Source organism: Ahaetulla prasina, chromosome 4 (genome assembly GCF_028640845.1).
Source record: "Ahaetulla prasina isolate Xishuangbanna chromosome 4, ASM2864084v1, whole genome shotgun sequence".
NCBI lineage: Eukaryota > Metazoa > Chordata > Lepidosauria > Squamata > Colubridae > Ahaetulla > Ahaetulla prasina.
In genome coordinates this window covers 73,095,244-73,109,011 of record NC_080542.1, presented here as the reverse complement: position 1 = coordinate 73,109,011, position 13,768 = coordinate 73,095,244, and the positions used below count along the sequence as shown (strand labels likewise).

The 13,768-nt window shown below is 33.4% G+C and overlaps 1 protein-coding gene across 12 annotated transcripts in view; it reads left to right on the top strand.

The window, feature by feature from the left end:
• BMPER (BMP binding endothelial regulator) overlaps positions 1 to 13,768 on the top strand; it is a 589,367-nt gene that overhangs the window by 275,597 nt on the left and 300,002 nt on the right. For all 12 annotated transcript variants that reach the window (XR_009155017.1, XM_058182126.1, XM_058182117.1 and 9 more), the window contains 2 exons: positions 788 to 887; positions 11,846 to 11,955. Coding sequence is in view for 11 of the 12 variants with exons in the window: in XM_058182126.1 (XP_058038109.1) it covers positions 788 to 887; positions 11,846 to 11,955 (210 nt within the window). In the remaining variant the exon portion in view is untranslated. The remainder of the gene's footprint in view (positions 1 to 787; positions 888 to 11,845; positions 11,956 to 13,768) is intronic.

Here is a 13,768-nt window from a genome sequence, read left to right as displayed (position 1 = left end):
TTAAGCTCTTCAGTTTCCTCTCAGCCTTTTCTCAATATAGTTTTATAAAAAATAATGAGAATGGCTGATCTTATAACACTAAACATATTTATTTGGTGTGTATTTTTTATATAACATTTTGTGCTGTTCAAATCCAAAATCTTCACTGCGTAACAGTGATATAATGAAGCATCCAATACTATATCCATAAATTAATTTTAAATTATCTACAACTCTAAAAAGCTGAAAGTGCTAAGTGTAGAATTAAGCATGAACAAAGCGTGACCTCCAAATTAAAAAAAAACCCGAATTTATAGAAAAAGGCTCATGTAAAAACTCCAGGTATCTAGTGATCCATGGTGAGTCGAAAGACATTATAATTATAATGTCTGAAAGACATTATAGCTCAATGTTACCTGAAAAAGTGTCCTCTCTATTCACTCTACCATCTATAACTTTAGGAAAAAGATGGAACACATGCAGCTCTGCAAAAGCACAGAATATTACATTGGGTACAGAATTCAATTTCATTAATTTGGGAACGTCCTAAAATATGCTTTAAAAAGTGCAATCCCAAGTCAGATATAGTGATGATGAAGTTAGATTTCTAGTGCTTTCATCTGAGGTTTTGTTATTTTGTCTTACCTGAATTCGGTTTTTATGTAATCCTGAAAACTTGTGCATCATGCAATTGATTTCTATTGTTTTCTTAACTGTTAATGTGTATTTGACAAAATATTGAATCAGTCTATTTATACCATAGCATGCATTTGTTTTCTAAATATCTTTTGGGGTTTGTATTTTTTAGGGTGGAAGGACACATTGTATACAGGAAGTGTGTCCCATTCTTTCATGTCCTCAACATCTCAGTCACACACCTTCTGGGCAGTGTTGCCCAAAATGTATAGGTGAGTGGTTACTTTCATAGGAATATTGCATTTACAGCAAACGTCTCTCACAATTCATAACATCTTAGAAAATATGTTGTTAATTCAATAAATTGTATTGTCAAAACAGAGTGGTGAACAGGTTGATTCTATAAAACATGGACTGCAATTATTGAAATTATTGAATTTTTATATTATGTTCTGTTATATTTACATCAAGGCTAAGCTGCGTTTTAGATAAATCTCTAAAATACTTGTTGCTTTACATTTTACATTCATGTTTCCATTTGCTCTGGACCATTTTTTGAAGACTGAATTTAGGTTCTAATTTATTTTCTTGTTTATTAAGCTTAAGAAATAAGCTTTGATCTTGATTGTGTTTCTTTTAGTTAGAGGGACATACCATAACTTTTGGAGACATTTTTGTTCTAATTGTTTATATAAACAGAAAGCAAACTTCATTCCATTCTAGTACTGAAAATGTTATCTAGTCAGGTAACAAAATATCTGCAAGAAAACAGCTAAGCTCAGGGGGTGCTACAGTACTATTTTTTGTACAAAATGGGAAAAGTGTTTTTGCCATTAAACTTTTTTTTATGGTATGGCATGACTCTGAAATGGACATATGTAAAATATATAAAAAATCATGATAATATTTTCCAAAAATCACACTATTAATATTCTATAGGTATATTCTAAGTACAGTAGAGGATTAATACTTTCAATAGTTCTACCCCATATAACAGGCTATGTTATCAGACTATCTTTGTTTCAAACCAGTTTGTGGCATAAAGTATTTAGTGCTATAATACCTTCCGAATGCCTTGTTGTCTGGGACAAGTACCTTTGTTTTTTTTTGTTTTTTTTTTATTACTTTTTTTACAACAAACAAACAAAAAAAAATACATTATTACACCCTTGTGCTATACATAAAAGGAAGATTTGGGTCTTCGGATATATCCTCATGATTGCCAAAATCCACGTTCTCGAGGTACAGGTACTGAAGCGTCCAATGTTCCAAGCGCAAAGTCCACAAATGGTTTCCAAGTCTTCCAGAAAATATCTTCTTTATACACACCACTTCTAATTTTAATATCACATGTCATTTTATCATTTAAAGCTAATTTCCACATTTCAGAATTCCACTCTTCTATTCTAAAAATCACATCTAGTTTCCAATATCTAGCTATTATAATTCTACCTATTATAATCATAATTCTAATCAATTCTTTTTCATATTTTGTTAATTCTATTTCCTTAATTACCAACAATAATATAGTTTCCACTCTCAATGTTATTACTTTCCCCATCATTTCAAATATCATTTTCTCAATTGTTGCCAAAACTTTTAACCTTATCACAATTATACCACATATGTTCATAAGTCCCCAATTCCATCTCACATCTCCAACATTTTTACTAGTTTTTTATCAATTTGTGACAATCTTACTGGAGTCAAATACCATTTCCAAACAACTTTATAATTGTGCTCTTTAATCCTTATAGATAAAGTTCTCATAATTCTACTCTTCCAATTCACATTCCAATCTGATTCTGGTATTTCAATATTAAGATCTTTTTCCCAATTTGTCCTCATCACTCTTTGTAATTTTTCATCAGAATTTATAATCTTATAAACCCTACTAACGAGTCCCTTTAGCCCAATTTCATCTTTCATAATCCGAGATACTAAATATTCAAATTCAGTTTCACATCTATTTATTGAATAATTTTCCTTTAGTTTTTTTGTCCATTTTCTATCTGTATTTTTCAAACCAACTTAACCCTAATTTTTCAATAATTTCTTTATTCCTCCTTTCATTTCCCATAACTTTTATCCAATCTCTAATAATTTCTATATTTTCCTCTTTAATCACTTCATTACGTTTTATATTATTTTAATTGGCCAAATTCCAGTTGTCTCCCCAAAAGATTATATCCGAATTAAAATTTTAACAAATTTGTTCCACATTTTACTTAATCCCTTTAACCAATAACTTCTACTTACACATTTTAAATTTGCTTTATCTAAAACCACCTTGATCCAAATTTCTCTATATCCCTTAACTCTAAATCTCTCCAATAATTATCTTCACCTTTAAGTATTTTTACCACTATCCGGATACCATACGCACAGTAATAATTAAATAATTTGGGGATTCCTAATCCACCTTCCTTTTGATTTTGATACCACATTTTCTTCACTAATCTGGGTCTTTTGCCACCATTGCAAAATTTATCCAGTTTTTTCTTATATCCTTCAATATCTTTCTCTGTCAAATTTAGTGGTAGCATCTCGAATAAAAAGTTGAACTTGGGCAGCAACATCATCTTACACATTGCAATTCTACCAAACCAAGACAACTTTAAAATTTTATATTTATCTATCTTCTTCTCAATTTCGTTAATCACCACATCATAATTAAGTTTTTCAATTCTTTAACCTTAAGTGAAAGCACTATACCCAAATATTTCAATGTGTTTTAATCCTTATCCCAAATTGCTCTTGCATATTCTCAGACTCATTACCATTACTATCCATCAATAATTCTGACTTTGACCAATTTACTTTCAATCCTGTCATTTCTTCAAATTCTATCAAATGCTTATATATCTTTTCAAATCTTTCTCTACATTTTCAAAATAATTAAAGTATCATCCATACAAATTTATCTTATACCCTTATATCCTTCTAATTCTTCATCTTTTCTATCATTTTGTCAATATTTCCATAGCCAATAAAAATAATGTTGGGGACAGGGACATCCTTGTCTCGTACCAGCTTCTAATTTTATCTCTTCAGTTAATATTCCATTCACCTTCACTCTTGCACTGCTCTTTTGGTATAATTTTGAAATAACATGTATAAACTTATTACCAAAGCCTAAAGCCTCCACAATTACTTTAATTGTTTCCCATTGTACAGAATCAAAAGCTTTAAAATATCCAATGATACTATACCAATTTTATCACCATTATATTCAGCTACATCTATAATATTTAATACTCTTCTAACAATATCACTCATGTATCTACCCTTCACAAAGCCTACTTGATTATAACTTATATATCTATCTATAAATCTATTTAATCTATTACTTATAATAGCAGTAAATATCTTTGCATCCTGATTAATTAAAGAAATGGGCCGATAGGACTCAATCCTTTCTAAATCTTTATCTGGTTTAGGAATTAGGGATATCACCGTTCTATTCCATGACGAAGGTACTTCCCCACCATGTAATATTCCATTAAATAATTTTTGCAATCTTGGTATTATTAATTCTTTAAATTCTTTATAAAACTCAATAGGTAATCCATCCTCACCTGGAGCTTTCCCTAATTTTAATTTTTGTATTATTCCATTAATCTCATCTTGTGTTATATCTTCTTCCATCAATTCCTTATATGTTTGATCAATTTTCACCACATACTTTTCTAAATAGCTTTGCAATTTTCCCCGATTAATTGGTTTCTTTGAATATAGTTTCTGAAAAAAATTTCTAACCACTTCACATTTCTCTAATTTTTTATAACATCTTATACCTCTATCATCTATCAAAACTCCAATTTCTCTCTTCTCTCTTTTATCTTTCGCCATCTTTGCCAATAATTTAGAATTTCTATTACTAAATTCAAAAAAATTCCTATTTAAAATCTCAAATTTCTTTTTACTAACTCTGTATCTTCTTCTATCATTTTATTTCTTAACATATTAAGCTCCTGAAGAATTTTTTTCTTTAGTAAGCAAAATTGATTTTCCAATTCTTTAATCTGATTTTTATCTCTTTCCATTTTAATTTTATAATTTTTATATTTCCTACTTGATAATTTAATACTCTCCTCTAAACACCGCTTTCATCGCATCCCAAACAATTTCAAATTTAACCTCCCGTTATCATTTAATCTCCAACTTTCCTCCAGTTTTTAAGTATCCATTTTTATCCTTTTCATTTTATACAATTTCGTCATATCTCCAATAGCTTCTTTTTCTCAAAATTAAAATCTAAGTCCACCATAACTTCTGCATGATCAGAATCTTTAAATTCCCACATCTACCTTATCCACATTATTCAACAAATCTTTAGAAAGAAAAATATAATCAATTCTAGAATATGTATTATATATCTTAGAAAAAAGTGTATACTCTCTCAATTCCTTTAACCTCTCTCCACACATCAACCACGCCATTTCGAAGCATCCACATATTTAAAATCCCCATTTTATTTGCTCCTCCACAGCGGGTGGGATTAGTACTATCTATTTTATCTCTGATTAAATTAAAATCCCCAGCCACAATTACTTTCCTACACTTTCATTCTCCAAAATTTTTGTTATTTTTCAAGAAATTCTCTTTGTTTTTCATTCGTAAATATAAATTAACAAGTGTCACTTTTTCCTCATTAAGATTTCCAACAATTATTACATATCTTCCATCTTCATCCAAAATTACCTTATGTTTTCAAAGTACACCCTATCTGATATCAGTGTTGCAACTCCTCTAGCTTTTGAAGATCCAAATGCTTTTCATATATTTGCATACCTTTTATATACATTCTATTTGAATCTTCAGATTTCTGATGGGTTTCTTGTAAAAATAAAATGTCTGGCAAATCCTTTTAATCTTAAGCTCCAATCTTCTTCTTTTAATCTGGTTCCTGTACCCTTCACATTCCATGACATTATTTTTATAACTCCCATTTAAAATATAAATTTTTAATCCTATCCCGCATCTTCCTTTCTGTGCCCACCACCCGACATTAAACTACCATATTTAACATATAAACAACAATAAGAAAACAGAAAAAACAAAACAAAACAAACAATAAAGTACAAACAATCTTCTTCCCCACATCCTCATCGATTTCGCCTCTATAAAGAGAATGGGGAGAGGGACGTGCCAATGCCGGGCCACTTCTTTCGGGCTGTCTATTTAAATTCATCACTCAAAAAAAAGATAACGATGACCCGCATTCAACCGTATTTTCCAAGACTCTTATCTGCTTCTTCTCTTACTGTATCCTCACGACTCTTCTTCTGTTCAACCAACACAGGTGATATTTCTTTCCTCTTTAACCCTTTGAGTCTTGCCCTCCAATAGCCCCTTTTTCTTCTTCTGGGATTGATGTTTCCGTATGTTCCACCCATCTGAAGCATTTGATCTTTTATCTCCATTAAATCCTCCATCTCAATCAGTCCAAGCTCCGTAAATATAATAATGCATCTATATCTGGGGTGATTATGCATCCTTCCTTTATAAAAAATTTCAATTGTTGTGGTGGCCTCAATTGTATTTAATTCCATTATCCTCAAAACTTTTGTGATTGGTTTTAAAAAATCTCCATGCCCTTTCTTCTCTTGATATATCCGGGAAGACTTGAATAGTCTTCCCTTCGAACTTCAAAGCATCTCCCAACTCTCTCACCTTGGCCATAACTTCCAACTTATCACCAAGATTTGCGAACCTGACAAGCACATTTCTGTTAGAACCATTTTGCCTTCTATATCCAATTCTAAAAACACTTGCCAGGTCTGCTATTGTGAACGTAAGTTGCGTATCCAAATCATTAATCCATTTCAAAACCCGCTGTTTCAATTTATCCTCCTTTTCTTCTGAGATTCCTCTGATAACTAAATTATATTTCCTCATCTCTTCTTCCAAAAGACAGATTCTCTTATCTTGCTGCTCATTTTATAAAATATTTTACCAATTTGCCGATCTACTTTTACTTCATGCACATGCATCTGCTCCATTTCATCTTTAATCATTATCATTTCCTCTTTTTGTTTTGCAAAGTTTTCATTCATCTCTTGCTTTAAATTCTGCATTTCAGATGTCAGTTTCAATGTCAAATTATCTATACGCTCTGATAGTCCTGCTATTTTTTCCCCAATTTTATTTAAAGCTGCAGCAAGTTGCTGCGTTTCTGAAAGTTGTTGAGTCATTTTGAAAAAAACCAAAAAATTTCCCAAACTAGGATTCCAAACCAATTTTACAGAGGGTCTTAGTGAAGATCAAAGGACGACTGTCTTTTAATTGAAGCGAAGCGGCTTATTTGCACTGTTATCTCTCAAGTTCAAGGATTCTCCACAAAGAAACACAAAACTTCACAGCTAACATTAATCAGCGCCATTTTTCCTCCACGGCAGCAAAGCAGAAAGGAAGACAAACCAACTTAAACGAAGCAAAATCCTTTTTTTTTTTTTTTTGTAATATAAACAAGCTATTAATTTGCTCTCCAGAGAAAAAAAAAATAAAGAAAAAATTAGCTCAGTAAAATCCTCTTACTACCAAACAATCCAATAAAAAATCAGTTTCTCTTCTCTTCAATTAAATTCTTCTTGGCTGAACTTCCGGAAGGCTCAAAAAAAAAAAAAATCTTCTCATTATCAAATTCAGTCCTTCACTTAGCCTCAGCAATAGAAAAAAATTTTTTTTAACACAGAACAGGATAGTTAATTTTGGAAAAACAAAACACAGCAATTTATTCCAACTTACTTATCTTGTCTGCGGCTTGGTCAACCCACGCTGTAGAAACCCCTTAATTCAAGCCGTTTCAGATGACCTACCAGTTTTAAATTCAATCTGCTGGGCTGTTAACACTTTCAGTTCATGATTTATTACTCCACAAAGAAACACAAAACTTCACAGCTAACATTAATCAGCGCCATTTTTCCTCCACGACAGCAAAGCAGATAAATTCTTCTTGGCTGAACTTCCGGAAGGCTCAAAAAAAAAAAAATCTTCTCATTATCAAATTCAGTCCTTCACTTAGCCTCAGCAGTAAAATAAAATTTTTTTAACACAGAACAAGATAGTTAATTTTGAAAAAACAGAACACAGTAATTTATTCCAACTTATCCTGTCTGCCGGCTCGGTCAATCCACGCTGTAGAAACTCCTTAATTCAAGCCGTTTCAAATGACCTACCAGTTTTAAATTCAATCTGCTGGGCTGTTAACACTTTCAGTTCATGATTTATTAACTTTCGTCCATAACAGTGCATTCCAAACGGCATAAATTCTCATAAATCTTCATTAATAAGCCCTGTGAAGTGAAGGAAAGGTCCTTACCCCACCACGGTCATGGCCACGCCCCGGGACAAGTACCTTTGATCAGTAGTGGGTTCCACTTACCTTTGCTACTGTTTCGGCACTTCTGCACATGCGCAGAGCGTCCATGAAGACATCTGGGCAGGTGGGTGGAACCTTCTGCCGCCACCACTACCTTTGATAGCAAATAAACTAGGCCAGTGATTCTCAACCTTTTCTTCACCACAGATCCCTTTAATAGGAATAGTACTTATATACCATTTCACAGCCCTCTCTAAGTGATTTACAGTGTCAGCATATTGCCCCCAACAATCTGGGTCCTCATTTTACCAACCGTGAAAGGAGGGAAGGCTGAGTTAACCTTGAAATACCTTATGTGGCCTTGGAGCATGTACAGAGACCCGCAAGACTTAAGATTTAAATCATAACATTTCTTCAAGCCTTTATGGACCTCCTGTGCAGGCATTGTGGGCCCCCAGGCGTCCATGGACCACAAATTGAGAACCACAGAATTAGGCAACATATTTTTGTTCATAGCATTATTATACAAGCTTTCATGTCTAAGGATGTGTTATCTATAGTATATGAATTTCTAATTATCCTGAACTAATGTTTAGAGGACAGTGTTGATGTTGATTGAGATTTTTTATCTCTAGCTAGACTTGATTTGATGTGGTGGCTCAGTGACTAAGACACTGAGCTTGTCGATCTAAAGGTCGGCAGTTCAGCAATTCGAATCCCTACTGCCTTGTAACGATGTGAGCTCCCAGCTTCTGCCAATCTAGCAACTCGAAAGCACATAAAAAATGCAAGTAGAAAAATAGGGACCACCTTTGGTGGGAAGGTAACAGTGTTCTGTGCCCCTCTGGTGTTTAGTCATGCTGGCCACATGACCACAGAGACGTCTTCAGACAGCGCTGGCTTTTCGGCTTTGAAACAGAGATGAGCACCACCCCCTAGAGTCGGGAATGACTAGCACACATGTGCGAGGGGATCCTTTACCTTTACTGGCAGGCCATAAAAATTTCACTAAATTATCTTTTGGGCCAGAGCTCATCATCACTAGTTTCTATCACCAAATATTACATCAAATACATTATTTTGTAGGATGTCCTGAATCATTTTAAGGTTGTGTATTACAGTATTATTTTCAACTTAATCACTGCAGGATAGAACCACTGCAGTTTACTCACTAGCAGAAGACTATCTGACACACTATTAAAGACACACTATTCAATGTACTTTTTTTTTTGTTTACATTTATATCCCGCCCTTCTCCGAAGACTCAGGGCGGCTTACAGTGTGTAAGGCAATAGTCTCATTCTATTTGTATATTTTTTACAAAGTCAACTTATTGCCCCCCCAACAATCTGGGTCCTCATTTTACCTACCTTATAAAGGATGGAAGGCTGAGTCAACCTTGGGCCAGGCTTGAACCTGAAGTAATTGTATTTACTTTATACTACAGCTACGGGTAGTCACTGTTTTAATATCACTTATTGAGAATGTTCTTATTTGCTCATGGAATCAGCATGCAAGGAATTATTTTGTGTCATTTTCCTATTCTGGCACAAATGAACTTGGTCTTCATCCCCCTTGTATTGGGAATGTGCAGGCATTTGCTGTTTTACTCCTGAGGAGCTCTTAGATATCTGATAACACACTTCAAATATGTTATTAATTCTAAATATATGATCTGTTTCTCTTCCTAATTGTTTAGAGTTGGTCTGCAATTATGGAAGCCATCGATTCTGAAGCCTTCTTCCTCAGTCTTTCATGTATTTACAAGTTATCTTCCCAAGAATCTCTAGCATCATTTCCCCATCAAAATTTTCCACTTATATTTCCTCCTCCTTTTTTTTTTTCCTTGTGAGAAACTAGAGAACTAAATGCATGGTCTTTCTTTAGAAATTGGTTTTATTAGAATTGGCTGAGATAATTAGGTCCATAATAAATCATCAATATGTTTCTCCACAGAATGTCTAATTAATGTACAAATTCACTATTACAGATATAATGACATCTGCCAGTTTAGTACTTTTTAAAGATGGGGTTAAGACACTTTACCAGGAAGAAAGCTACCATGTTCAATATATCTATTGTTGCAGGATATATTTTTATTTATTTATGTTCTGCCTTTATTATTTTTATAAGGAAACATCTAATACTCCTTCCTTGGTTGTCCCCAGAACAACAACCCTGTGAGATGGGTTGGCCTTAGAGAGAGTGGCTGGCCCAAAATATATACTTTCTCAGACTACGAATGTAGAATTATGCCTTGAATTTCTCTGAGAGCAGATTTAGAGGCTTCATCCTGAGAGGAAATTCATGGTGGAGCAAATACTAGCAACAGGCAATGTTTGGGTAATATTTATTCTTCTGTTAAAAAAAACAACCAGCAGCAGGACTGGAAGATAATATTTTCTTTCCATTAAGAATGTAAGATGGTTGAGGAACTTCTAGCTTTGTTTAAAAGTTAATAAACACAGAGATCTGGCTTCTTTGCAAATTGACTATATCCTGCTTTCTGCACTTTTTGAATGAACCATATGATTATAATGGGTATTCAATGGATAAATGAAGCTGGAAAATATTCTTAGCTATTTAGCTGCATTTTTCTGTGCATTTGAGAATTACGAAAAATATTGAAAACCTACTTTGCCAAAACAGGCTGTAGAAAAAAGTGTAGATACATATAGCACTCTCACAGATTATTGTATACTATCTTTCAAATATGATGGTAGCCTGTGCTTCCTGAGAAGCTTATCCAGATAATAGTCCATTTTATTTCCCATTATGGTGGAATAGCAGATATTTACCATGGCTTTGTAAGATGGTGGGAAAAGAGTGAAATCTGAAAATCATTTTTGGGGAGCAGGTTCTGAGCTGACAAGTAAATGTAGTGGCTCTTAGTGACTACCTGATTTATCACACTTGCCCTATTGCAGTGGTGTTTCTGTAGAAGAAAAACTGTGGGTCATCTTTTTTTCTTTTTGTTGTCTGTGCCATGTCTTATAACAATACAATGTCTGCTATTTCAATATTGAAATGTCAACAATTATCAGAAATAGTGACAAAATTAAATCAATATGGGGATAAAAATTTAAAGCAGTCTTCCCCAATTTGGTGCTGTCCAGTTTTTGCAACTTCTTGAATAACTAATTAAAAAAAAACAACATAAAATTTTACTTTTCATTCAGTTAAGACTACTGTTTCTGGGCTGAAAAATTGTGGACAACCATCTGATTGTAAACAAAAAATTTAGCCATTGCTATCCTCGAGGGGTTTAGATTCTTGCAGCTGAGATACAGTAACCTTACCTTCTGCAGCCTGAAATTTCTAAACTCTAAAGTATCAGCATACCTGAATGGTATAAATTGAAGAAGACTAGCATAGAAATAAATTTTAGATTCATCTTTTGCTTCTTTAATGAACTCAGGTAGAAAGCTTAGGAAAACAGCTTTATCCGATACTGTGGAATGTCATTGCTAGTCAAAATGAAAGATATTGAACTCTTTGGATATTTATTTATTTATTTATTTATTTATTTATTTATTTATTTTGTCACAACAGTATATATAAGCATAAGCATGTAATAACTATATTAATTGGATATAATGAAAGGAAACAATAGGACAGGAACAGTAGGCATGCTTGTGCTCTTATGCATGCCCCTTACAGACCTCTTAGGAATGGGGTGAGGTCAATAGTAGATAGTCTTTGGTTAAAGCTTTGGGGATTTTGGGAAGAGACCACAGAAATTATGAAATTATGCTATCATAGATTTAACAGTACTTTTACTATTTTGTTCACACTCTAGTTCACAATAAAATAAAACTGATTTACACAAACAATATAGGTGACAATTGGTTTTGCTACAATGCACTTTCTTTTTAACTGCATTCTTTTCCTCTTATTTATATGCAGGACAGAGAAAAGTGTTTGATCTCCCATTTGGAAGCTGTCTCTTTCATAGTGACGTTTATGACAATGGAGCCTCCTTTATGTATGACAACTGTACTAAGTGTGCATGCAGGGTAAGGCATTAATAATTCTTTTTTCAATAGTATCCTTTTTATGTGATAAATCTGATATACTTTGAGGCCAATGAACTTGCTGCCATTTGTAATATGATAATTATTTCTAATAAATCACAGTGGATTAGGTAAGTTCAAGAACTGGAACCATGGAAACACACATTATTTCTGTATGAATATTTGATTCCTGTTTTAAAATATTTTGCGTATTGGGACCAAAATATATAAAACTTGGCTGTACATGCCGCTGTCTTCAGAGGCAGGCAAACAATCACTCAGGGCAGTTGTGGAAGAGGCAGGCACTGTCTGAATGTGGACAACTCTCCTCATTTGCAGAGGTGGGGTTACTCTTTGCTTGGTTATCAACAGAAACTGCTGTTATAGCTAAATTATTCCATCTTTCTTCTTCCAACTCACTCTGATTATGTGCCAGTAATTTATTTATTTATTACATTTATATGCCACCTATCTCACTCTGAAGTGTGACTCTGGGCAGCTGTCATAAATGTTCTGGAAGAAAATGTTTAAATCAAAGAACTAATCAAATAAATAAATAAATAAATAAATAATATATTATAATTATAATAATTATAATATATTAATAATCTATTAATATGTCAAGTAAATGAAGGGTCATGTGGTGGATTGAGAGTCCTGAGCAATCAGAAGAAATACTTGGTGCATGCCCTTGGTGCATGCCATACTATTGTTGACTCCAGTTGACTGCCTAGATTAGTCCCTACAATTTTATTGGAAACATCTCAAAAGTGGTTTGCCCTTACCTTTTCCTAGGGCTGACACAGAGTGACTGGGCATATATTTATATTTATTATACACAAGTATTTATATAGTGCTTTACAAGAAGAATTTAAAAATAAAATTTAATTACCCATTTTGTTACTCAGTTAACCTACAGTATATAAATCATTAATGACAAATATAGGGCAAAAGTTTTATCTGGTTTTGAGATCTACGTAAAAAATATGGATAAATTTACAATATATTATCCATTGCCTCGTTCTTTCCATGCTGATACTGGTACTAAAAGGCTCATGAGCACAGATTTAAAAAATAGCTTCATTGATGCAGAACTTCATTGATCAGTTGCATTAAGAACTTCATTTAGGAAAGGATAAGTTTTTATTTCAGCTTTTAGAAAAATCATTAGCACAAAGAATATCAAAACTGTCAACTGGAAGACTGAAGCTTATATAGGGAGCAGATTAACAGGCCAAGAGCCATTTATTTTTCTGCAGGAAAACTGCATTGTTACCATGATGTTACCCCTCAGGCTTTTGCTTCGTGTATGAGTCTGCCATGAGAAGGATGCTTCTGGATCTTTCATATGAATAGCAAAATCCACACAAGAGATTTATGCTGGTTGAAAGAGAGCCACTGAAGTCCATTTCAAAGATGGCATTTCAGATACTTGCTAATTCAAGAATAGCACTGTTCTAATGATTAAGTCACTCATTGTAGGAAACAACTGCAAATATTAGTGATATCCTCCAGCTTCCAGGCAGAAAAATCTGGTTGAGAATGCCCTTGGCCTCTAAAATCCTAAAACTAGCACTGGCAAGCCACTAAAAGGCCTCAAGAACACACAAAAGCTAATGTTGAAAAGGAAGTCCAGCAATGACTTCATTCATTTCTGGATTCCCATGTAATGCTAAGAATTTGGGCAAGTACAAGATATAGTGATGAACAAACGAATAGTAGTATAAGAATCTGAGTGTGGATATAAATTAATTAAAGAAAGGAGCCTATTCCAGTGTTGTTCCAATGAAGGTGTTTGTGTAATGTAGTGGCTAAA